At 39.8% G+C, this 26081-nt stretch overlaps 1 protein-coding gene across 7 annotated transcripts in view; it reads left to right on the top strand.

Annotated features, from left to right (window-relative positions):
• The window catches only part of LOC130917518 (serine/threonine-protein kinase BRSK2-like), a 288068-nt gene that overhangs the window by 147696 nt on the left and 114291 nt on the right, over positions 1-26081 (top strand). For 4 of the 7 annotated variants that reach the window (XM_057839011.1, XM_057839021.1, XM_057839002.1 and 1 more), the window contains 4 exons: positions 811-1468; positions 8517-8565; positions 13202-13325; positions 17289-17469. In XM_057839011.1, the coding sequence (XP_057694994.1) occupies positions 811-1468; positions 8517-8565; positions 13202-13325; positions 17289-17469 (1012 nt within the window). Of the gene's footprint in view, positions 1-810; positions 1469-8516; positions 8566-13201; positions 13326-17288; positions 18097-26081 lie in introns of those variants that run through there. The other 3 variants (XM_057839049.1, XM_057839039.1, XM_057839029.1) reach the window with 2 other exon arrangements.

Consider the following 26081-nt stretch of genomic DNA (forward strand, 5'->3'; position numbering starts at 1 on the left):
TACTTATTTGCCCCACTGTACATATTGTACACTTGTAGACTGTGAAATTCCTTTTGTGGTGAAGTTGTCACACTTGCTTTATAATGCTATCACAACAGCTAACTGGATTATCATGTCGGATAGCATATGCCGCAGTTTGTTCAGTTGTGGCTTGATACGGTTTTAAGATCGACACTCATTCCAAAGACTTGCACATCCACAGAATTACAATGCATGCACTCTGCTATCTTGGGTGGAGGGCTATGCTTTGTTAGCGTTCAACTCTGCCACATGCTAGTGTTTTAGGGATGCACCGATATATCTGGCATGGATTGCTTTAATGGGCAAACTAACTAATGTGTGGACCACTTGGACACAGTTAAAGATGGTGTCAAGCAGCGTCTTGTGGAATTTAGGCCATTTAGAAGTTATCCTGTTTTAAAATTGTCACAAAAAAAGACCTCTTGCAAAATTGTGTTTAAGCGTGTCGAACAATGTATGTCACACTGGTGTTTAAAAGTGGCCGAATGTCAGGTTAACAGTTTTGATGTCGGTGCATCTCTGCTGTTAATGCATCATGAATGCTCCACTGCTGCCTTCTGGTTGGCTGATAGTCACTTTGCTAATCGCATGTTCTGTTTTTCTTTCTTTCTTGCACTTTACCGCCTCCTGCCTGCTCCACTTCTCAACCCATCTGCCACGTGTTTTTTTTCATTTCCTGCTATGCTTTACTCATGGGAATAAACTTTTGTTGGGCCGCATTGTTGCCCTGGCTGCCGCTCTCTTTGGCTGACTCTGTTGTCATGTTTACCGGCGCATGACAAATCACAGCCCAATCGACGTTTTTTCATCCCACCCCAGTCCCCAGACCTTTGTCAGTCCCCAAATTGCAGCCCCACCCGCTCCCTTGAGGCCCGCCTTAACGGGGTGGGACCCCGAACACCCCACTTCTTCCAGCCCAAAATGGGGTCTCCCCTCATGCACCCTCGAACCCAGACCCTTCCTGCCAAGCCCAAAGTCTCTGCGAAACCTCTGCTGACTACCAGGTCCAACCCACTTCCCAATACAGCTGAGACCGCCCCCAACCCCAAGTCTGAACCCTCCACACCCAGCCAGCCTTTAGCACCCTGCAGTCCCAATAGCCCCCGTGTGAGGCGGCACCCTCCCTTAAATGTCCCCGCAAAGCTTTCCATCCCTCTGTCTCCAGTGCCTCCTATGTCACCCCTGCGCCGCCACCACCTGCACCCTGACCACAATGGCAAATCTTTCCATAACTCGCAGGTCACCCCCCATCCTTCCCCCAGAGGAAGCCCTCTCCCCACTCCTAAAGGCACACCGGTGCACACGCCAAAGGACAGCCCGACTGGCACGCCCAGCCCAACACCTCCACCCAGCCCCTCGATCGGGGGCATGCCCTGGCGGACTCGCCTTAACTCCATCAAGAACAGCTTCCTTGGTTCACCTCGTTTCCATCGCAGGAAAATGCAAGGTAGTGTTTTAGTGGAGGGTTTACAATCTGACAATTAGGTGAGACAACTCAGACTTCATAATGATATTGACGGGACACAGGGTGCAAGGGCCCATTAATAGGGGGCCTATCTCCGTCAAAGCTGAACGAGTGGAAACACAGACAAAGAGCTTTTTATGTTGAAAATTCTTGTGAATAAATGCTTGAATCCCTGATTTTTTTATAAATATGCACGAAAAACAGTCTCGATTCTTGGTTATCAAAAGCAAAAAAAAAAAACAGGCAGTTAGCATTTATTTTACATAAATATGTCGAATGTGGTGCCAGTCTTTAAGTCACTGTGGCGCCACCGCTTTACCACAACATACTGCAGTTTACGTTGAAATTTTTGTGAATAAATGCTTAAATTCCTTAATTCTTTTTATATATAGATATATAGACGTAAAACTGTCTCAACTCTTTGTTAAAGTAGCGAAGAACCGGGCAGTTAGCACTTATTTTACGTAAATATGTCGAATGTGCTGCTAGTCTTAAAGTCACTGAGGTCCCACCTTACCACAACAAAGAGCTTTTTCCATTGAAATTTCTTGTGAATAAATGCTTGAATCCCTGAATTCTTTATAGATATGGATGAAAAACAGTCTCGATTCTTGGTTAAAAGCAAAAAAAAAAAAAAAAACGAAAAAACGTGCAGTTAGCATTTATTTTACGTAAATATGTCGAATGTGCTGCTAGCCTTTAAGTCACTGTGGAGCCGCTTTACTTCAACAAAGAGCTGTTTACCTTGAAAATCTTCTGAATAAATGCTTGAATCCCTGAATTCTTTATAGATCTAGACAAAAAAGAGTCTCGATTCTTGGTTAAAAGCAAATTGAAAAAAAAGGCAGTTAGCAATCATTTTATGTAAATATGTCGAATGTGCTGCTAGTCTTAAAGTTACTGTGGCGCCGCCTTAACACGATAAAAAGCTGTTTACGTTGAAATTCTTGTGAATAAATGCTTGAATCCCTGAATTCTTTATAGATATGGACGAAAAACAGTCTCGATTCTTGGTTAAAAGCAAATTTTAAAAAAACGCGCAGTTAGCATTTATTTTACTTAAATATGTCGAATGTGCTGCTAGTCTTTAAGCCACAGTGGCGCCGCCTTACCACAACAAAGAGCTGTTCAGGTTGAAATTATTGTGAATAAATGCTTGAATCCCTGAATTCTATATAGATATGGAAGAAGTACAGTCTTGATTCTTGGTTAAAAGCAAAAAAAAAAAAAAAAAAAAAAACGGGCAGTTAGCATTTATTTCACGTAAATATGTTGAATGTGCTGCTTGTCTTTAAGTTGCTGTGGTGTGGCTTTACCACAAAAAAGAGCTCTTTACGTTGAAATTCTTGTGAATAAATGCTTAAATCACGGAATTCTTTATAGATATGGTCCTAAAACAGTCTCGATTCTTTGTTAAAAGAGCAAAGAGCCGGGCAGTTAGCATTTATTTTACATAAATATGTGGAATCTGCTGCGGCCACCTTATGAAAACAAAGAGCTTTTTCCGCTGAAAATTCTTGTGGCTCAATGCTTAAATCCCTGAATTCTTTATAGATATGAATGTAAAACAGTCTCGATTCTTGGTTAAAAGCAAAAAAAAAAAAAAACTTGCAGTTAGCCTTTATTTTACCTAAATATTGTGCAGTATGTTTAAGTTGTGTGGTATTTTACTGTCCTGTGTCTTGTGGGTGTTTTATAGTACCACAGAGTAGCTTTCCCATTTTCGTTGTTTGCTCGGCTTGCAATGACAATAAAGGAATTGAATTGAATTGAATTGAATTGAATTGAACTACGACGCCAATGCCGTAGCGGCTAATTTTTCCCATTGATTTTTTTCACAACATTTCAAAATGCATGCATGGTACGGAAAATATAATAATTACCTTGAATCTTCAAACAAATCACTCCATAGACAATCCTTCCTGTTTGTATGCGGTACAGCTTTTGTACTTTTTCAACTTAAATCCGGTGTTAGATTGCTGCATGCGTGTGTTTAAGAATAACTCCTCTTGATGTGGGGAGGCCCCTTATTTGAAGGAGAGGCGCAATGTATGACGACCGTGACCTGTCGATATCATTATGAAGTCTATGGACAACTAAAAAAAGTTATTGAGCTAACAACAAATGTATTCCATATTTCAGACACAGTGATTTATATTTACGTATATACTGTAGTTATAAAAAGGTTACAAAGTGCATAATTTTCTTAATGTATGTATAGTGATATAACGAATCAAGAAGAAAAAAATACTGGGCTAGGTGGCTAGGTTGAGTCAATATCAATCTTTATCTCCTGTCAGAGGTGGGTAGCACATTACATTTACTCCTTTACATTTACTTGAGTACCGTCATTTTCAGACCATAAGCCGCTGCTTTATTTCCTTCATTTTGAATCCTGCGGTTTATAGTCCAGTGCGGTTTATTTGTAGATTTATTTGGATTAATAGGAAACACTTTATTTGACAGCGGCGTCGTAAGAATATCATAATTTTGGCATGACACTATCATTGGCATTACTGAATGCTTATGACAGATGCCATTAAGTGTCATCCGGCAAATTATGTCACTAATTTCATTTATGTCCAGCTCGGATCTTTTACATCCATTCAAAAGTGTGATAATTTGCCAGATAACACTAAATGACACCTGTTATAAGCATTTATTAATGCTTATGACAGTGTCAAGTCATAATTATGATTGTCTTATGACAGTTTTATGGCGCAGCTATATATCTATATATCTATATATATAGCTATCATATAAAGCATTACCAAATACCATAAATAGCAATTAATGAAACAACTGGAAGACTAATGGAAAAAATAATTAGCACAGAACATGAATTTTGATTGTTATTTACACCTGTAGCGATGCAATGCATGCTTGGAGGCATGTTGGACAACAACACGGTTAACAGCAGTTGGCAGCAGAAGTTGACTGTCTCCCCCAAGAGAGCAGTGATGGCCAAATGAAGCTTCTTGAAGCAATGAAGCTTTGCAGCCAATCGCGTCAAAGCTTCATGGTGGTTCATTTGATCTTATAACAATCTTATGATGCCGCTGTCAAATAGAGTGTTATCGTTTCATATCTTTTGGTGTAAATATCCCATAATGCAGCTGTGGCTTACAGTCCAGTGCGGCTTATCCATGAACAAATGTCTTTTTCGTGTCCAATTTGGTGAGTGGCGGCCTATAGACAGGTGCGCCTTATAGTGCGAAAATTACAATAACTTTTGGAGAAAAATGTGCTTTTTAGAGTAGTTTTACCTTGTCACACTTTTTACTTGAGTAGATTTTTGAAGAGGGAAATACTATTCTAACTCACCTACTTTGGGCCACAATTAAGTCATTACATTTTTCCTCTTTATTGTACAGTATATACTAGATTTTACTTAATTTTGGCTAGAGATGTCCACAGTAGCTCTAACAATTTCATTAATGAGACGTCGCAACAATAATCGCATGACTCCATTATACTACTCAGAGGTAACAATACAGTCAACTGACTACACACAAGCTTGCAGTTGGAAGATCTATGATCATGCATGGCTATACAATCACGTATCTTCTTTAAAGCATCGTACAAGATAAATTGTTTCAATGGCGTACCGCAATCAACACGTCACTTCCGCTCATTAATATTCATGACATTAGCTACTGTTCTGTGAAATGAATGGAAATCGTGTACGAAGGAGATGTTTACAGAGCTAAACCTACCAATTCTCTCCGAAAATGATGTCCCTGGTGCCAAATTCTCTGGCAAAGATGTGGAAGAACATTAAAATGTTCAGTTAAAGAGATGGCTTGAGTGTGGAAGGCTGAAAAAGACGAAAAAAACCGAGCCGATCTAAGCATAGCCTTAGCTTTTTTATCGACGCGACTGACAATGACGTTCTCCTGTTTCAACAAGCTATCCTTTACCATCAGCCCTGTCTTTCCTATATATCCTCTGGTTGTCCTACGTCTCTTACCGTTCTTGGGGGTAATTTAGTTAGCTTTGTGTAGCGATCGTAAATGCTACTCAGTAATAGCCAACGAGCACTTTTAATTTTTTCATTGATAACGAATATTAATTCTATAATTTATTTACACTTCCCCCTTACTAAAGTTGTGTTTATATATATATATGTATATATATATATATATATATATATATATGTATATATATATATATATATATATATATATATATATATATATATATATATATATATATATATATATATATATATAAATACGCACATAACAGAAACGGTAACAGTGGCAGTCAGATACAAAAAAAAATAAGTTAAAAATATAAAAATGGCTTACCTCTTTGTCCTCTGAAAGACCATGCCAACCCAACAAAATGTTTACTGCATATGAAATGTGAATGGATTCACCGAGCTGGTGTTAAAGTCCGCACAAGTTGATTCGGTCTTCACATTTTTGGTTTCCGGAAATGTACAGTGCCTTGCAAAAGTATTCGGCCCCCTTGAACCTTGCAACCTTTCGCCACATTTCAGGCTTCAAACATAAAGATATAAAATTTTAATTTTTTGTCAAGAATCAACAACAAGTGGGACACAATCGTGAAGTGGAACAAAATTTATTGGATAATTTAAACTTTTTTAACAAATAAAAAACTGAAAAGTGGGGCGTGCAATATTATTCGGCCCCCTTGCGTTAATACTTTGTAGCGCCACCTTTTGCTCCAATTACAGCTGCAAGTCGCTTGGGGTATGTTTCTATCAGTTTAGCACATCGAGAGACTGACATTCTTGCCCATTCTTCCTTGCAAAACAGCTCGAGCTCAGTGAGGTTGGATGGAGAGTGTTTGTGAACAGCAGTCTTCAGCTCTTTCCACAGATTCTCGATTGGATTCAGGTCTGGACTTTGACTTGGCCATTCTAACACCTGGATACGTTTATTTTTTAACCATTCCATTGTAGATTTGGCTTTATGTTTTGGATCATTATCCTGTTGGAAGATAAATCTCCGTCCCAGTCTCAGGTCTTGTGCAGATACCATCAGGTTTTCTTCCAGAATGTTCCTGTATTTGGCTGCATCCATCTTCCCGTCAATTTTAACCATCTTCCCTGTCCCTGCTGAACAAAAGCAGGCCCAAACCATGATGCTGCCACCACCATGTTTGACAGTGGGGATGGTGTGTTCAGGGTGATGAGCTGTGTTGCTTTTACGCCAAATATATCGTTTTGCATTGTGGCCAAAAAGTTCAATTTTGGTTTCATCTGACCAGAGCACCTTCTTCCACATGTTTGGTGTGTCTCCCAGGTGGCTTGTGGCAAACTTTAAACAAGACTTTTTATGGATATCTTTGAGAAATGGCTTTCTTCTTGCCACTCTTCCATAAAGGCCAGATTTGTGCAGTGTACGACTAATTGTTGTCCTATGGACAGACTCTCCCACCTCAGCTGTAAATCTCTGCAGTTCATCCAGAGTGATCATGGGCCTCTCGGCTGCATCTCTGATCAGCTTTCTCCTTGTTTGAGAAGAAAGTTTGGAAGGACGGCCGGGTCTTGGTAGATTTGCAGTGGTCTGATGCGCCTTCCATTTCAGTATGATGGCTTGCACAGTGCTCCTTGAGATGTTTAAAGCTTGGGAAATCTTTTTGTATCCAAATCCGGCTTTAAACTTCTCCACAACAGTATCTCGGACCTGCCTGGTGTGTTCCTTGGTTTTCATAATGCTCTCTGCACTTTAAACAGAACCCTGAGACTATCACAGAGCAGGTGCATTTATACGGAGACTAGATTACACACAGGTGGATTCTATTTATCATCATCGGTCATTTAGGACAACATTGGATCATTCAGAGATCCTCACTGAACTTCTGGAGTGAGTTTGCTGCACTGAAAGTAAAGGGGCCGAATAATATTGCACGCCCCACTTTTCAGTTTTTTATTTGTTAAAAAAGTTTAAATTATCCAATAAATGTTGTTCCACTTCATGATTGTGTCCCACTTGTTGTTGCTTCTTGACAAAAAATAAAAATTTTATATCTTTATGTTTGAAGCCTGAAATGTGGCGAAAGGTTGCAAGGTTCAAGGGGGCCGAATACTTTTGCAAGGCACTGTATGAAGAAAACATCCTTCATGTGTCGTAATGTCTAGGGTCGTTTCTACAAGTTCCAAAAAAGCTATGCGTCATCGGCATGTTCGTTTTTGAAAGATTACCAGCGAAAAGTAGCACAAGTTACGTTGTTTCCATGCGAGAGCGGGTCTTTAATGTCCCACTTTGGCTTTACTTCCGCTTTACAATGCGACGTCACGGTCTAAAAATAGCATGCGTGCGGTACGCCATTAGAGCGCAACATTACTCGAAAACGGGAATTTCAATCTCGCTCCCGGTTTTAATTTGGCACTCGTATACCACGGAAAACCAGATATATGATCATTTTAATTTCATGATAGGAAATGTGTTTTCCCCACTAGAGGGCATTCATGTTATTTGGACAGGTGATGTTTCATTTCTGTAGATTTTTGTCACCGGAATTCAATGATTTTTGTGTATTTGTTTGGGCTTATTATTGTCATTAAATAGATTATAGTACAGTAAAATAATAACAGTGCACACACATAGATGGTGTTGTGCTTAGAAAACAAAACAGCCCATCTGCTTCCCAGTTGAAATGTCACGTCGACTTTGCATATTATTCCTGCACTTACATGGATTTACTCGGGGTATTTAGATTTTGCTCCAAATTCTAAAACATATATGTTAAAATAACATAGTACTACAAATTTCCTGAGCTCTTATGTGAGTGAGATTGTTTGTTTACCTAAACTTGTACAGTATGCTCTGCATTTGGTCAGGACTCAAGGACATGTACCCAGCTGGGATAGGCTCCAGTCTAACCATCAACCTAATGAATCTAGGCGTTAGGGAAAATAAAACGGACGTATGAATAAACTATCTTAAAGAACTTAGGTTGAAAAATAAATTGCCTTTAATTGTGTTTCTGAAAAGAGCTCTGAAATTACACACACATGAAGTGTCTAAAGTAACTGACTAAATTCTTCTATGTGCAGTTCCCACGCAGGAGGACATGTCCAGTCTCACCCCAGATTCTTCTCCAGAGTGAGTAACACAGCAATACACCCCATGAGTCTCCAGTAAGACAAACTGTTTTCAATTTTTTCAATTCTTTGAAATCACGGGTGGCCAACCGGTCAGATGCAAAGAGCCTCTATTTAAACTTTGTTACTGCACATAGCCAGACATTTGTGTGTGTACGTCAATATGTGTGTGCGAAACACATGCCCACTAGGGGGTGTAACGGTACACACAAATCACGGTTCGGGCCGTACCTCGGTGCGGGGGTCAGTTCGGTATGGGTTCAGTACAACAGGAAAAACCAAAAGGTTCTATATATCACAGCGTTTGAAAAAAGTGTGATCTATTGGCTATAACTAGAAAGCAGCTTTTATTAAAGTATAAAATAAATATTAAAGTGATCCACGGATAGAAATGTTGTTCTTAAAAGATAAATGTTAGTACAAGTTATAATAATTTGATATTAAAATCCCTCTTAATGTTTTTGTTTTATTAATATTTGTGAAATTATCTTAACTAGTAGGTTGCCATTGTTGTTGACGTCGCTGGGCGGTGACGTCACAGGACTACACTGCCGTACTTCACAGAGTCACTCTAAAAAAAAAATCGTGCCACTTTTTAATTAAGTAAGGTAGTGATTTAAATACGCCACAAGGTGTCAATGGCGTCTTTTAAATTAACTAGGGATCAAGCCAATGCGTGCGTTTTGTCCCTTGACTTATACCGTAGTTTTCCTTTAATGCACAATGGGGTGTAAGGCAGACAGAAAGGAGAGTAGACACAGGCGTTCAGATTCGTAGCTTGGACCGTTTATTGGCATAAACTTCAGCAATTCCTTCACAAAAAATATAAGTATATAGTGAAAATACAACAAAATAATATTCGTATCTCTTAAAAAATAATGTTCACAAAGAGAAAAGTGCTTCAGTCTGTATTGATGAGGCCCTATTAACACACAGTTAAACAACAATGCAAAGACAACTGGCATTCACAAATTCACAATCAAAACATATACTGTATGTATAACACACATAAAACTTACTCAGAGTTCGGTCAAATTCTATTTAAACATTTTAGCAACTCGTTTAGCTCAACAAATACACTGGACGGCAATATTTAGTCACAATATACAAACTATGATGCTGGGAGCCATTATCAGAAGTCTTGTTTGTTGTGACTGACTTTACTACGGCGTCAGTCGAAGGACAAAACGCACTCATTGCCTTGAGCTCTTATTAATTTAAAACTTGCCAATGACACCTTGAGGTGTATTTAAATCACTACTTACACTGGCTTCCAGTGAGTCAAAGGATAGACTATAAAATACTACTGCTCGTCTACAAAACACTTAATGGCCTTGGACCAAAATACATGCTTGACTTGTTAGATTCCTATGAGACATCTAGACCCCTAAGGTCGTCTGGAACGGGTCTTCTGCATGTTCCAAGAACAAGAACCAAGCAGGGTGAGGCAGCATTTAGTTATTATGCTCCTCACCTCTGGAACAAGTTACCCGAACGTCTGAAGTATGCTCAAACCGTTAGCTCCTTTAAATCAGGGCTAAAAACGCTTTTGTTTAGCACTGCATATCCATAACTGTCTATATATTTCAATCTACCTGCCTTCTATTCCTCTTGTGCTTATCTCCATTGCTGATTTCAATGATTATTATTAGTAGTAGTTTTTGCTTTATTTCTATTTTTGTTTTATTTTTATTTATTTATTTTTATTCTGTGATTAAATGCGATCTTTTGTCTTGGTTTTTACGTTGTGTTGATTTAAATGTGATTTTTATGGTTTTCATGTGATGTAAAGCACTTTGAATTGCCTTGTGTTGAATTGTGCTATATAAATAAATTTGCCTTGCCTTGCCTTGCCTTACTTTACAAAGTAAAAGAGTAACACTGTGAAGTACGGCAGCGTGGCCATGTGACGTCAACGCCATGCGTCGTCAACAACAATGGCGAGCTACTAGTTTTTTTGTTTTTTTTTAATTTTACAAATTTTATTAAAACGAAAACATTAAGAGGGGTTTTAATATCAAATTATTGTCAATTATACTAACATTTATCTTTTAAGAACTGCATGTCTTTCTATCCAAGGTACCCTTTAAAAAAACATCAACTTGTGAATTAGTTTTTTTGTTGTTGTAACATTCTTTATTCACAGTTACTGTAACAACACAAAACACAACACACCCTGTTTTGGAGAGATCGACCTAGGTAACAGTCAAGTCAGTCAGCAGTAAACAGTAAAGTCAGGTAGGACTCGCAAGCTGGCAACCCTGGTAACTTTATATAAAAAACAATGATGTAACATTTTCAATGTTGGATTACACAGTAAACTGTAAACTACGGATCTCCAAAACCGTCCTCGTGGGTCCTGGTTTTTGTTCCTTAACCAGTGAGGTTTTTACTAAAAGAAGCAGCAAAACAAGATATATTTATACACTGTATTGGCTAAAATAAAACAAAAAGTTCAAATCATTCCAAAACTGAAATGGTCTCTCTTTAAATACCGGTAATGCAAAAATAAATACACACTTTAATGACTTTTGCCTAGGGCTAGAGCAAAATAAACATTTCCATTTTTTGCTTTTGTTTTTTGTTTTACTGAAACGAATTTACCGTCTGACTGAGTGCACCGAACCGTGATGCCCGTATCGTGACGGTACAGGACGAATACAAATAGCGTTAGACTTATAATGCCAACCTACAGCAAATATAAAATGAAGATCAGGTTTCTCTTCTCACAACGCATTTAGATACTACAGCCATTTGTCATGCCATGTGTTGAATTATGGTAAGTTTGTGCTAGTGTCTGGTCCTTGTGATTACCCTTTGATTTCACCTGTTGTGCCTGCTCCTTGTGTGTTGAACAATCAGCTGCCTCTTGTGTCACCCACCTGTTCTTCATTGTCCCACTACACCATTTCTGTGTATTTAAGCTCCCCGTTTTTGTTCAGTCCTTGTTGCGTCATTGTCCATTTTTGCATGCAAGTCCTCATCTTCCTGTTCCTCTGTCTAAGTAAGTTTTGATAACCAGTCTTTTGTTCGTACCCTGAGTTTTGTTTGCCTCCGTTTTTGGGTCCCTTTGTCTTTTGTTTGAACTTTGTTTTTGTTACGATCATTAAAACATTTGAGTTCCCTGCCACCCTGCTTCCCTGCGATTGGGGCCACCTCACCTCTGCTTCGTGACGGAATGACGCAACCATTCTTCGACCCAGCGGGAAATGTCCGGTGGGCTGCCTGTTACTGACCCACCAGCCCACACACCTGTTATTAGACTGATTTTTAGGACTGTGACGAAGGCCCTGTTTTCTCTCCGACATAGAGTCAGATCCAGATTTCGATTGTCTTTTTTTTCGCCCTGCAAGTTTTTGTGCAGTCTCCCTCATTCTACATCCCCTTCCCAGCCTTTCCCCCTGGACCCTTACCTGGGTTCCCGGTTGGTCATCTACCCTGGACTTTCACTTGGTGGCCTCCAGGGATGCCCAGGTAAGGGCCGTATTGCATACAACCAACTTCCTATTCCACCATGTCACCTGCCACCCATTCCACCCGAGACCATAGTTACAAAGCCGAGGCGAGGTGGACCCAGTCACAGGGAAACAACAGGGAGGCAAAACTGTGTCTGTGAACTCAAATGTTTTGCAACAAGGACTGAAGAAAACCGGGGAGCTTGAATAGACAGACAAGGGGTAATGAGCCAATGAGTCCCAGGTGGGTGACATAAGAGGCAGCTGATTAGTCAACACACAAACAGCAGGCACAACAGGTAAAATCAATGGGTAAATCACAAGGACTACGTAGACACACTAGGGCAAAAACGTAACAGAACTCAACTCAAGGCATGACACTATTAAAGTTTGGCTTCCAGCATGAACGCATAAAGTCATATCGATAACACTTTAAGAGACAACTTTCAAAAAAAAAAGCAAAACTAGATCGTACAACAACATTCACTTATTACTTGATATGCAAATATGCAGTCAACTAGGTGGAGGGTTGTATTTAATCTCTGCTGTTCATCGTTCTGTAATTAAGAAAAAGAACAAGAACCCTTGCAAAATCTACGAGATAGAGAAATGCCAGCGAACAACAATGAAAAGGCACAGAAGAATTTCATTTTTTTGATGCCCCATTCAATTAACAGCTGCAGGTTTGATGTTCAGATTAGGTTGTATCAAATTGTCCTGTTTTTTATCCTACAGACAGCTTTTTGTGACCTTGAATATCAGGACTGATTGCGGTCAGAGTCCTTGCCTAATTTTCATAGGCAATAAAAGAAATAAGCATCCGAAAAAGTTGACTCGCTACATTCGTAGTCTCCCTGCGAGCTCGTCACATACAGTATGCTTTATTATTGCCTCATGCCATTTGGAACGAGCTCCCTTACTGTAGTGACGTCATAGGTTCAAGCAGGGGTTTCAAACTAAGTTTCTTGAGCCTTCGAGGTCATAGAACATACTGAAAGACATTTGTGTACTTGTGCGAAGATACCACATTGATTCCGGCGTCTCTAAAAAAAAAAAAAAAAAAAAAAAAAAAATGAGGTCAATCTTTATTGTTAAGCGCTGGAATTTGGCCATGAAAAAGCTGAACAAATGCTGCATTTTTCAACGTCAGCTTTTCATATCATCTGTCTTATTTTTCTCTAGACTTGCAAAGAAGTCGTGGTTTGGTAACTTCATCAACCTGGAGAAGGAGGAGCAGATTTTCATCGTCATCAAAGACAAACCTCTAAGCTCCATAAAGGCCGACATTGTCCACGCTTTCCTTTCTGTAGGTTGATTTCTTTGAAATGTACTAGAGAGCACCAATTCTTTTGAATCCAAACCTTAGTGCTATCCATGCGTGAAAATCAAACAATGAAGACCATGATGACAATAGGAGCCACTGGATAATACTAAACAAAACTACAGTATGTGAAGTAGGAAAAAAACACTAGTATACTAACGTCAATTGAGACAGCAACATTTGTTTTGTTTTGCTCGATGTTGAGTTATGATGCCAACTGCATATTTTAGGGATGTCCTGATCCGATCTCCTGCTAAGCAGTGCGACCCAACTGTTCAGTGCAGCTGATGTTTGGTACCTAGAGTTAACAATGACTGACAGGTTTGTAGCTTTGATCTTGCCAGAGAAGCTTCGGAAGCTCTACGATCAAAGGCTCAAATGTGTTAACCATCGTTAAATCTGCAGCCCAGTCTAAGTGTGCTGTTGCAACTCAGCACAACTCATTGTGTAAGTGAGAGGCTATTCTCGGCAGTGTAAGTGTCAAAGCGTGACGGGATCTGAGTGGACTCATTCAATGAAGTTTTTGATAAAGACAAGCATTTTTCTTTGTTAATGTTTAAAAAATAATTCGCATTATGAAGGTGGCATGTTGGGACATTGGTTAGGACGTCCACCTCGAATGGTAGTGTGTCACTGCTGGCCAAAAGTATTGGCACCCCTGCAATTCTGTCAGATAATGCTCAATTTCTCCCAGAAAATGATTGCAATTACAAATGCTTTGGTAGTAATATCTTCATTTATTTTGTTTGCAATGAAAAAACATGAAAGAGAATGAAAAAAAAAAATTAAATCATTATCATTTTACACAAAACTAAAAAAAATGGGCCGGACAAAAGTATTGGCACCCTCAGCCTAAGACTTGGTAGCACCACCTTTAGACAAAATAACTGCAAACAACCACTTCTGGTATCCATCAATGAGTTTTTTACAAAGCTCTGCTGGAATTTTAGACCATTCTTCTTTGGCCAACTGCTCCAGGTCTCTGAGATTTGAAGGGTGCCTTCTCCAAACTGCCATTTTCAGATCTCTCCACAGGCGTTCGATGGGATTCAGGTCTGGACTACTTGCTGACCACTCCAGTGCTTTCTCTCAAACCATTTTCTAGTGCTTTTTAAAGTGGGTTTGGGTCATTGTCCTGCTAGAACACCCATGACCTCTGAGGGAGACCCAGCTTTCTCACACTGGGCCCTACATTGTGCAGCAAAATTTGGTGGTAGTCTTCAGACTTCATAATGCCATGCACACAGTCAAGCAGTCCAGTGCCAGAGGCAGCAAAGCAACCCCAAAACATCAGGGAACCTCCGCCATGTTTGACTGTGGAAACCATGTTCTCCTCGTCTATGTTGATGCCTTTTCCCAAAAAGCTCTACTTTTGTGTCATCTGACCAGAGAACATTCTTCCAAAATGTTTTTGGCTTTCTCAGGTAAGGCAAACTCTAGCCTGGCTTTTTTATGTCTCTGGGTCAGAAGTGGGGTCTTCCTCGGTATCCTACCATAGAGTCCCTTTTCATTCAGACGCTGACGGATAGTACGGGTTGACAATGTTGTAATCTCGGACTGCAGGACAGCTTGAACTTGCTTGGATGTTATTCGTGGTTCTTTATTCACCATCCGCACATTCTTTCATTGAAATGTCTCGCCAATTTTTCTTTTCCGTCCATATCTAGGTAGGTTCACCACAGTGCCATGAGCTTTACACTTATTGATTACACTGCACACAGTAGACACAGGAACATTCAGGTCTTTGGAGATTGACTTGTTGCCTTGAGATTGCCCATGATTCCTCACAATTTTGCTTCTCACATCCTCAGATAGTTCTTTGCTCTTCTTTCTTTTTTCCATGCGCAATCTGGCACACGCAAGGACACAGGACAGAGGTTGAGTCAACTTTAATCCATTTTAACTGGCTACTGGTGTGGTTTAGTTATTGCCGCCACTTGTTATGTGCCACAGGTAAGTAACAGGTGCAGTTAATTACACAAATTAGAGAGCCATCCCATGATTTTTTTAAGGGTGCCAATTAGAGTGTCCCGACTAGTCGACGTTGTCAACGTCATGGATGACAAAAAAAATTACAAAAAACATTACAAAAAACATTACATGTGGATAAAGTTAGGATTGGCGGCCGCTCGCGATGCAAGCGGTTGTTACTGGCACCCCCAAGGGGGCAGCTATTATTTCAATGTGATCGGCATTGTCAGATTGAGCAAAGAGGAAGAAAGTGGGCGAGAGAGAGGGAGTGAGATCGGTGAGTTGGGAAAGTGCGTGGTAGCGCAGAGTTCAGTGAAAATACGGAGGGTGCCACTGTGTGTAGCCTTTGCTAAGCTGAGCTCGCGTACCACGGCAGCGCGTCGGCTATGAACGAACACTTGAAGCGCCGTCACCCAAGTATAATTTTCGAAGACAACAAGAAACGACAAGCTAGTGGATTGTAAGTCCATACAACTTTCTAACGATTTTTTTTAAATGGAAGTTACCTTTATTTGCGTCGTATCAACGTGCGTTTTTATTTAATAAGATAATGAATATACATTTATATATATATATATATATATATATATATATAATTATAATTATATAATTTTTTATTATTATTATTCAATTTATTAGGATCATGGAAGCTCCCACTTGGGGAATATACACATAAAGTATATCCTGTATATACATAATATAATAAAAATATATAAACAGCACTGGCCTGCTTACTATAATCCATGACTTCACTAATGTTCGTTACTTTATATTATAAAGTATCATTGTGTATATACATATAGTAGTATACTATAAAATGAATACTATATATTTATTTTTTGTTACTGTGAGTATGTGTGCCTCTCATTCAAAATAATTGTGGTAATATTTCAGTGTGCCCTCTACTTAATCTATTTTCAGGTTAAAACAAACAAAAGTTGAACAGTTTTTCCCCTCCCCCCAAAATGCGGAATGGACACCAGAAAAAGCATCTGAACTCACACAAAGTAGTCTGAAAATGGTTGTCCGGGACATTGCAATTAATTTTAACATTTAGAACAATATAGACAATGACAACATACCACAAAAAGAGTAAGAATTGTTTTGACTCCTGTTAAAGAGGTGAAGTCCCAGTGTTTCCGTTCACATTTTTTTTTTGCACTACTTAATGCCAGCAGCATTTGACCTCATTGTTTGTGATTTATTATTGATATGTATGTATGTATACTGTATATGTATATGTGTGTATGTATGTGTATGTATGTGTATATATATATATATATATATATATATATATATATATATATATATATATATATATATATATATATATATATATATATATACATATACATATGTGTGTATATATTTGTATATATATGTATATGTTAATTTTTTCCAGTATCGGTCAGGGCAATCTCAAACAGAGCAAGTTAAGTTATCAGGTGAAAAATCGCAATATATTGCAAACCCACAAAAAATCGCAATGATATTTTTTTTTTCTTTCAGGCCTTTTTTTTTTTTTTTTTTTTAAACTTTTTAAGAGCTAAAAGTAACACAATAATCCAGAAATACAATAGCATTGCCAAAAGATGCAACAGTCCTGGAAAAAGTGGAAGAGGTAAAAAAAAGTACTGGAAAAAAATACAGTACTGTAAGATGTTTGGAACGTTAGTTCAAATTTTTAAAAAATACATAAAAAATAGGTATAGGATCGGGACTCTGTATCGGCAGATTGTCAAAATCAGGTGACTCAGCAACCCTAGCCGCAAAAATATGTGATCGGGACATCCCTAGCATATTTCCAGATTTTAAAAAATGCAGCATCATGTGCTCCACACCTAAAATTTATCTACACATTTTTTATCAACACTCTCACTGCAAACATATCATCGAGTCTTCTGTGTCCTTCGTTTATCTCCCTGCTGTTATCACATCTGCTTCACTGATGCCGAAAGGGTCTGCTGTCCTCCTCAGATACCCAGTTTGAGCCACAGTGTCATATCCCAGACCAGTTTTCGAGCTGAATACAAGTCCACGACAGGTCCGACAGTTTTCCAGAAGCCTGTGAAGTTCCAGGTGGACATTACCTACTCGGAGAGTACTAGTGCTACCAAGGAGAATGGCATATACTCTGTCACCTTCACACTGCTCTCAGGTCAGTCACAAAGTACTGTTTTATGTAGCTACCAACTACCAACAACCTTTGCAGTCATATGAAAACTGTGGTTAATGAATGCAAGGGTTAAAGTCCTCTATTGTAAGTAAGGAAATCCGTTAGCAGAAGGCGCTCGAGGTTAATCACAATATTGACGCAGTTAAGCAGGGGAAACAGGGAAAAGGCTGATAAGCATATGCTTCATTCCGTCCGCCTTTGTCTTCTTCTTCGGTTCCTTCGGGCAAATCATATCACATTTTGTAATTGTCAATGATACCGATGATGATGACAATAAAATTCCATTCCAAACAGGGAAATTGTGGGTTGGGTTGCGACCAGCATCTATAGAGATTCGTATAGCCTTATGATTAATTTCACAAGCAATAGTGATTGATACAGTTGTTGTTTAATCCTGTCCTGTCTTATTTTATGTATATTAGAATGGTTCTTGTACTCCAAAAAAATGCATAGAAAAAAACACCAAACCAAAACCAGAAAAAAAAATCACAAAAGAACTAAAAAACTATTGAAAATAGGTTGATTTACCTTAACTGAATGAGGCAACTCAAATATCAGCTCTGCAATATTATCTACTACAATGTTCAGTCTTGACGATGTGTATAAATAAAAGAACTAGGCCTGCAAGCAGGACTGAACGGGCCCTCGCAATCTAGCGCAACTCGGACGTCACGCAACTCGGACTGTGTGCAGGTCAGGGTGGTGGCAGATCCTCCTCTCTAATCATCTCATTAGAACCTAACATGCTCGAAAGTCGCCTCTTACATTACCACACCCAAGAGATAAAAACCCCTATTGGAGAGAGTACTACAAAAAAGGAGCCACTACTGAGCTGTGCAGCCAAGCCCTTATTCAAAACCAAAATTAATCTTCTAACTGGGCCAATTCGACCAAGTGTGCCAAATATTGTGGCTCTATAAGCTGCCTGACTCTCTGGAAAAAAAATATTTCCTTTAAATGGCGAACAAAGGGTCGTCACGGCAACAGACAGAGACACGTGGACATGGGCCGTAAATAAGTATTTTAATAGGTCTTGAAACTACAATGACCAACCTGAAAAGAGCTGGACATGTATTGGAAAAACGAGTGACTTTCTATTGCCACTAGTTGGCGCTGTAGGGTTGATGCAAATGACCCCTACAAGGCCTTTCAGGGTATGACTCTCAACAAGCACGGGAAGTTTGGCGCAGATATGTTGTATATCTGCCGAGTTATGACTGTTCAAAGTTTTTGGAGAGAAAAATTGTTAACAGTCATTTTCACTTTCCTGTTTGGACCCTTCCGCTTCAACGAAACTTCAATATTTTTCATCAGGCACCTGAAGACAGGTCTTAAGGCTTCCCTTATGCAGGTTTGAGGTAGATTGATTTTTTCCTATTAGAGGAGGAGTGTGTCCCGTAAAAAAGGGCATTTCCTGTTCCCACTAGGAGGCGCCAGGCACAAATGGTAAATGTTCAATCCAGTCCTGCTCAGGCTGGTATACCTCACACACATGCCAGATTTAAAATAGATTGAACGTTGTATGAGGGAGTTATCAGTCATTTTCCGAATTTGGTGTTTTGGCGAAAAAATGGCCGACTTTGGCACCCCGCCCAGGTCAGGCCCGTGAATGAAAACACACCATTTTGATAACTTAAGATTTCATATGCCTCATGAACAGTCTCGCCAATTTTGAGAATGATCAAACTAATTCCCTAGGTGCCAAGGTGTAAAATGTGCACACTGTAAATCGATAAAAAATTCACATTCAATCCAAAATACCCGATTTCCTGTTGGGTTTGGAATACGCATGCAAGAGACTTTTTTGAGCAGTTTTGTACAAGGTATCGACTCTCCGAATTTCATCCCTCTACGTTGAAAAAACCTAAATGGAGAGGCCTTTTTGAAAATTTCAAGGGGGCGCCACTGAGCCATTTTGTTACATGTTTTCGTAACGTTGCAAGATTATTGAATGTTATGCAAAGCCGCATGTATGTGCAAATTTTGGTGAGTTTTTATGCATATTCAAGCCTCAAAATGTAAACTCTTACTGTGAACCCATGAAAATTTCACATTCGATCCAAAATACCCGATTTCCTGTTGGATTTGGAATATGGGTGCAAGAGACTTTTTGGAGCAGTTTTGCATAAGGTATCTACTCCCCAAATTTCCTCGCTCTATGTTGAAAAAACCCAATAGGAAAGGCCTTTTTTAAAACTTCTTTCTGTCGCCACTAGTTGGCACTGTAGAGTTGATGCAAATGACCCCTACAAGAACCTTCAGGGTATGACTCTCAACAAACACGGAAAGTTTGGCGCAGATATGTTGCATATCTGCCGAGTTATGACTGTTCAAAGTTTTTGGCGAGACAAATTGTTGACGGTCATTTTCACTTCCAGTTTGGACCTCTCCGCTTCAACGAAACCTCAATATTTTTCATCAGGCACCTGAACACATGTCTTGAGGCTCCCCTGAAACAGGTTTGAGGTCAATAGATTTTTTTCCCTTGGAGGAGGAGCCTGTCTCGTAAAGAAGGCCATTTCCTGTTTCCACTAGGGGCACCAGGCCTAATGGGTAATATTTCAATGCAGTCGTGTTCAGGCTGGGATATCTCATAAACATGGTAAAAATGAAAAAGATTGAACGTTGGATCACAGAGTTTTTAATCATTTTCTGAATTTGGTATTTTGCCTAAAAATGGCCGACTTTGGGACCACGCCCAGGCCAGACCCTTGAATGAAAACACACCATTTTGAAAACTTAAGATCTCATAGGTCTCCTGAATAGTCTGACCAATTTTGAAGACGATCCAACTTTATCCTTCAGCGACAAGGACTAAAATGTAAATCGATAAAATTTCGCATTTGACCCAAAATTTCCGGCTTCCTGTTGGGTTTGGAATATGGGTGCAAGAGACTTTTTGGAGCAGTTTTGTACAATGTATCGACTCACTAAATTTCATTGTTCTACGTTGAAAAAACCTAATAGGAGAGGCCTTTTTGAAAATTTCAAGGGGGCGCCACTGAGCCATTTTGTTAATTTTTTTTGTAGATTATCAAAATTTACGCAAAGTTGAATGTATGTGCAAATTTTGGTGAGTTTTCGTGCATGTTCAAGCCTCCAAACGTAAACTCCAACTGTGAACCGAAAAAATTTCACATTCGATCCAAAATACCCGATTTCCTGTCGAATTTGGAATATGGGTGCAAGAGGCTTTTTTGAACAGTTAGGCATAAGGTATCTACTCCCCAAATTTCATCGCTCTACGTTGAAAACCTGAGAGGAGAGGCCTTTTTGAAAATTTTAAGGGTCAAGGGGGCGCCACTGAGCCATTTTTTGAAATTTTTTCAAAACGACGCAAGATTATCAAATTTTACGCGAATCTGCACGTATGTGCAAATTTTGGTGACTTTTCGTGCATGTTCAGGCCTCCAAATTGGCCATTTTCATTTGCCATGAAAAAAGAAGAATAATAATAACTAGGCCTGCAAGCAGGACTGAACGGGCCCTCGCAATCTAGCGCAACTCGGACGTCACGCAACTCGGACTGTGTGCAGGTCAGGGTGGTGGCAGATCCTCCTCTCTAATCATCTCATTAGAACCTAACATGCTCGAAAGTCGCCTATTTACATTCCCACACCCAAGAGATAAAAACTCCTATTGGAGAGAGTACTACAAAAAAGGAGCTACTACTGAGCTGTGCAGCCAAGCCCTTATTCAAAACCAAAATTAATCTTCTAACTGGGCCAATTCGACCAAGTGTGCCAAATATTGTGGCTCTATAAGCTGCCTGAGTCTCTGAAAAAAAATATTTCCTTTAAATGGCGAACAAAGGGTCGTCACGGCAACAGACAGAGACACGGGGACATTGGCCGTAAATAAGTATTTTAATAGGTCTTGAAACTACAATGACCAACCTGAAAAGAGCTGGACATGTATTGGAAAAACGAGTGCATTTCTATTGCCACTAGTTGGCGCTGTAGGGTTGATGCAAATGACCCCTACAAGGCCCTTCAGGGTATGACTCTCAACAAGCACGGGAAGTTTGGCGCAGATATGTTGTATATCTGCCAAGTTATGACTGTTCAAAGTTTTTGGAGAGAAAAATTGTTAACAGTCATTTTCACTTTCCTGTTTGGACCCTTCCGCTTCAACGAAACTTCAATATTTTTCATCAGGCACCTGAAGACAGGTCTTAAGGCTTCCCTTATGCAGGTTTGAGGTAGATTGATTTTTTCCTTTTAGAGGAGGAGTGTGTCCCGTAAAAAAGGGCATTTCCTGTTCCCACTAGGAGGCGCCAGGCACAAATGGTAAATGTTCAATCCAGTCCTGCTCAGGCTGGTATACCTCACACACATGCCAGATTTAAAATAGATTGAACGTTGTATGAGGGAGTTATCAGTCATTTTCCGAATTTGGTGTTTTGGCGAAAAAATGGCCGACTTTGGCACCCCGCCCAGGTCAGGCCAGTGAATGAAAACACACCATTTTGATAACTTAAGATTTCATATGCCTCATGAACAGTCTCGCCAATTTTGAGAATGATCAAACTAATTCCCTAGGTGCCAAGGTGTAAAATGTGCACACTGTAAATCGATAAAAATTTCACATTCAATCAAAAATACCCGACTTCCTGTTGGGTTTGGAATACGCATGCAAGAGACTTTTTTGAGCAGTTTTGTACAAGGTATCGACTCTCCGAATTTCATCCCTCTACGTTGAAAAAACCTAAATGGAGAGGCCTTTTTGAAAATTTCAAGGGGGCGCCACTGAGCCATTTTGTTACATGTTTTCGTAACGTTGCAAGATTATTGAACGTTATGCAAAGCCGCATGTATGTGCAAATTTTGGTGAGTTTTTATGCATATTCAAGCCTCAAAATGTAAACTCTTACTGTGAACCCATGAAAATTTCACATTCGATCCAAAATACCCGATTTCCTGTTGGATTTGGAATATGGGTGCAAGAGACTTTTTGGAGCAGTTTTGCATAAGGTATCTACTTCCCAAATTTCCTCGCTCTATGTTGAAAAAACCCAATAGGAAAGGCCTTTTTTAAAACTACTTTCTGTCGCCACTAGTTGGCACTGTAGAGTTGATGCAAATGACCCCTACAAGAACCTTCAGGGTATGACTCTCAACAAACACGGAAAGTTTGGCGCAGATATGTTGCATATCTGCCGAGTTATGACTGTTCAAAGTTTTTGGCGAGACAAATTGTTGACGGTCATTTTCACTTCCAGTTTGGACCTCTCCGCTTCAACGAAACCTCAATATTTTTCATCAGGCACCTGAACACATGTCTTGAGGCTCCCCTGAAACAGGTTTGAGGTCAATAGATTTTTTTCCCTTGGAGGAGGAGCCTGTCTCGTAAAGAAGGCCATTTCCTGTTTCCACTAGGGGCGCCAGGCCTAATGGGTAATATTTCAATGCAGTCATGTTCAGGCTGGGATATCTCATAAACATGCTAAAAATGAAAAAAATTGAACGTTGGATCACGGAGTTTTTAATCATTTTCTGAATTTGGTATTTTGCCTAAAAATGGCCGACTTTGGGACCACGCCCAGGCCAGACCCTTGAATGAAAACACACCATTTTGAAAACTTAAGATCTCATAGGTCTCCTGAATAGTCTGACCAATTTTGAAGACGATCCAACTTTATCCTTCAGCGACAAGGTCTCAAATGTAAATCGATAAAATTTCGCATTTCACCCCAAATTTCCGGCTTCCTGTTGGGTTTTGAATATGGGTGCAAGAGACTTTTTGGAGCAGTTTTGTACAATGTATCGACTCACTAAATTTCATTGTTCTACGTTGAAAAAACCTAATTGGAGAGGCCTTTTTGAAAATTTCAAGGGGGCGCCACTGAGCCATTTTGTTAAATTTTTTTGTAGATTATCAAAATTTACGCAAAGTTGAATGTATGTGCAAATTTTGGTGAGTTTTCGTGCATGTTCAAGCCTCCAAACGTAAACTCTAACTGTGAACCGAAAAAATTTCACATTCGATCCAAAATACCCGATTTCCTGTCGAATTTGGAATATGGGTGCAAGAGGCTTTTTTGAACAGTTAGGCATAAGGTATCTACTCCCCAAATTTCATCGCTCTACGTTGAAAACCTGAGAGGAGAGGCCTTTTTGAAAATTTTAAGGGTCAAGGGGGCGCCACTGAGCCATTTTTTGAAATTTTTTCAAAACGACGCAAGATTATCAAATTTTACGCGAATCTGCACGTATGTGCAAATTTTGGTGACTTTTCGTGCATGTTCAGGCCTCCAAATTGGCCATTTTCATTTGCCATGAAAAAAGAAGAATAATAATAATAACTAGGCCTGCAAGCAGGACTGAACGGGCCCTCGCAATCTAGCGCAACTCGGACGTCACGCAACTCGGACTGTGTGCAGGTCAGGGTGGTGGCAGATCCTCCTCTCTAATCATCTCATTAGAACCTAACATGCTCGAAAGTCGCCTATTTACATTGCCACACCCAAGAGATAAAAACTCCTATTGGAGAGAGTACTACAAAAAAGGAGCCACTACTGAGCTGTGCAGACAAGCCCTTATTCAAAACCAAAATTAATCTTCTAACTGGGCCAATTCGACCAAGTGTGCCAAATATTGTGGCTCTATAAGCTGCCTGAGTCTCTGAAAAAAAATATTTCCTTTAAATGGCGAACAAAGGGTCGTCACGGCAACAGACAGAGACACGTGGACATTGGCCGTAAATAACTATTTTAATAGGTCTTGAAACTACAATGACCAACCTGAAAAGAGCTGGACATGTATTGGAAAAACGAGTGACTTTCTATTGCCACTAGTTGGCGCTGTAGGGTTGATGCAAATGACCCCTACAAGGCCCTTCAGGGTATGACTCTCAACAAGCACGGGAAGTTTGGCGCAGATATGTTGTATATCTGCCAAGTTATGACTGTTCAAAGTTTTTGGAGAGAAAAATTGTTAACAGTCATTTTCACTTTCCTGTTTGGACCCTTCCGCTTCAACGAAACTTCAATATTTTTCATCAGGCACCTGAAGACAGGTCTTAAGGCTTCCCTTATGCAGGTTTGAGGTAGATTGATTTTTTCCTTTTAGAGGAGGAGTGTGTCCCGTAAAAAAGGGCATTTCCTGTTCCCACTAGGAGGCGCCAGGCACAAATGGTAAATGTTCAATCCAGTCCTGCTCAGGCTGGTATACCTCACACACATGCCAGATTTAAAATAGATTGAACGTTGTATGAGGGAGTTATCAGTCATTTTCCGAATTTGGTGTTTTGGCGAAAAAATGGCCGACTTTGGCACCCCGCCCAGCTCAGGCCCGTGAATGAAAACACACCATTTTGATAACTTAAGATTTCATATGCCTCATGAACAGTCTCGCCAATTTTGAGAATGATCAAACTAATTCCCTAGGTGCCAAGGTGTAAAATGTGCACACTGTAAATCGATAAAAATTTCACATTCAATCCAAAATACCCGATTTCCTGTTGGGTTTGGAATACGCATGCAAGAGACTTTTTTGAGCAGTTTTGTACAAGGTATCGACTCTCCGAATTTCATCCCTCTACGTTGAAAAAACCTAAATGGAGAGGCCTTTTTGAAAATTTCAAGGGGGCGCCACTGAGCCATTTTGTTACATGTTTTCGTAACGTTGCAAAATTATTGAACGTTATGCAAAGCCGCATGTATGTGCAAATTTTGGTGAGTTTTTATGCATATTCAAGCCTCAAAATGTAAACTCTTACTGTGAACCCATGAAAATTTCACATTCGATCCAAAATACCCGATTTCCTGTTGGATTTGGAATATGGGTGCAAGAGACTTTTTGGAGCAGTTTTGCATAAGGTATCTACTCCCCAAATTTCCTCGCTCTATGTTGAAAAAACCCAATAGGAAAGGCCTTTTTTAAAACTACTTTCTGTCGCCACTAGTTGGCACTGTAGAGTTGATGCAAATGACCCCTACAAGAACCTTCAGGGTATGACTCTCAACAAACACGGAAAGTTTGGCGCAGATATGTTGCATATCTGCCGAGTTATGACTGTTCAAAGTTTTTGGCGAGACAAATTGTTGACGGTCATTTTCACTTCCAGTTTGGACCTCTCCGCTTCAACGAAACCTCAATATTTTTCATCAGGCACCTGAACACATGTCTTGAGGCTCCCCTGAAACAGGTTTGAGGTCAATAGATTTTTTTCCCTTGGAGGAGGAGCCTGTCTCGTAAAGAAGGCCATTTCCTGTTTCCACTAGGGGCGCCAGGCCTAATGGGTAATATTTCAATGCAGTCATGTTCAGGCTGGGATATCTCATAAACATGCTAAAAATGAAAAAGATTGAACGTTGGATCACGGAGCTTTTAATCATTTTCTGAATTTGGTATTTTGCCTAAAAATGGCCGACTTTGGGACCACGCCCAGGCCAGACCCTTGAATGAAAACACACCATTTTGAAAACTTAAGATCTCATAGGTCTCCTGAATAGTCTGACCAATTTTGAAGACGATCCAACTTTATCCTTCAGCGACAAGGTCTCAAATGTAAATCGATAAAATTTCGCATTTGACCCAAAATTTCCGGCTTCCTGTTGGGTTTGGAATATGGGTGCAAGAGACTTTTTGGAG

Source organism: Corythoichthys intestinalis, chromosome 1 (genome assembly GCF_030265065.1).
Source record: "Corythoichthys intestinalis isolate RoL2023-P3 chromosome 1, ASM3026506v1, whole genome shotgun sequence".
Classification (NCBI taxonomy): domain Eukaryota; kingdom Metazoa; phylum Chordata; class Actinopteri; order Syngnathiformes; family Syngnathidae; genus Corythoichthys; species Corythoichthys intestinalis.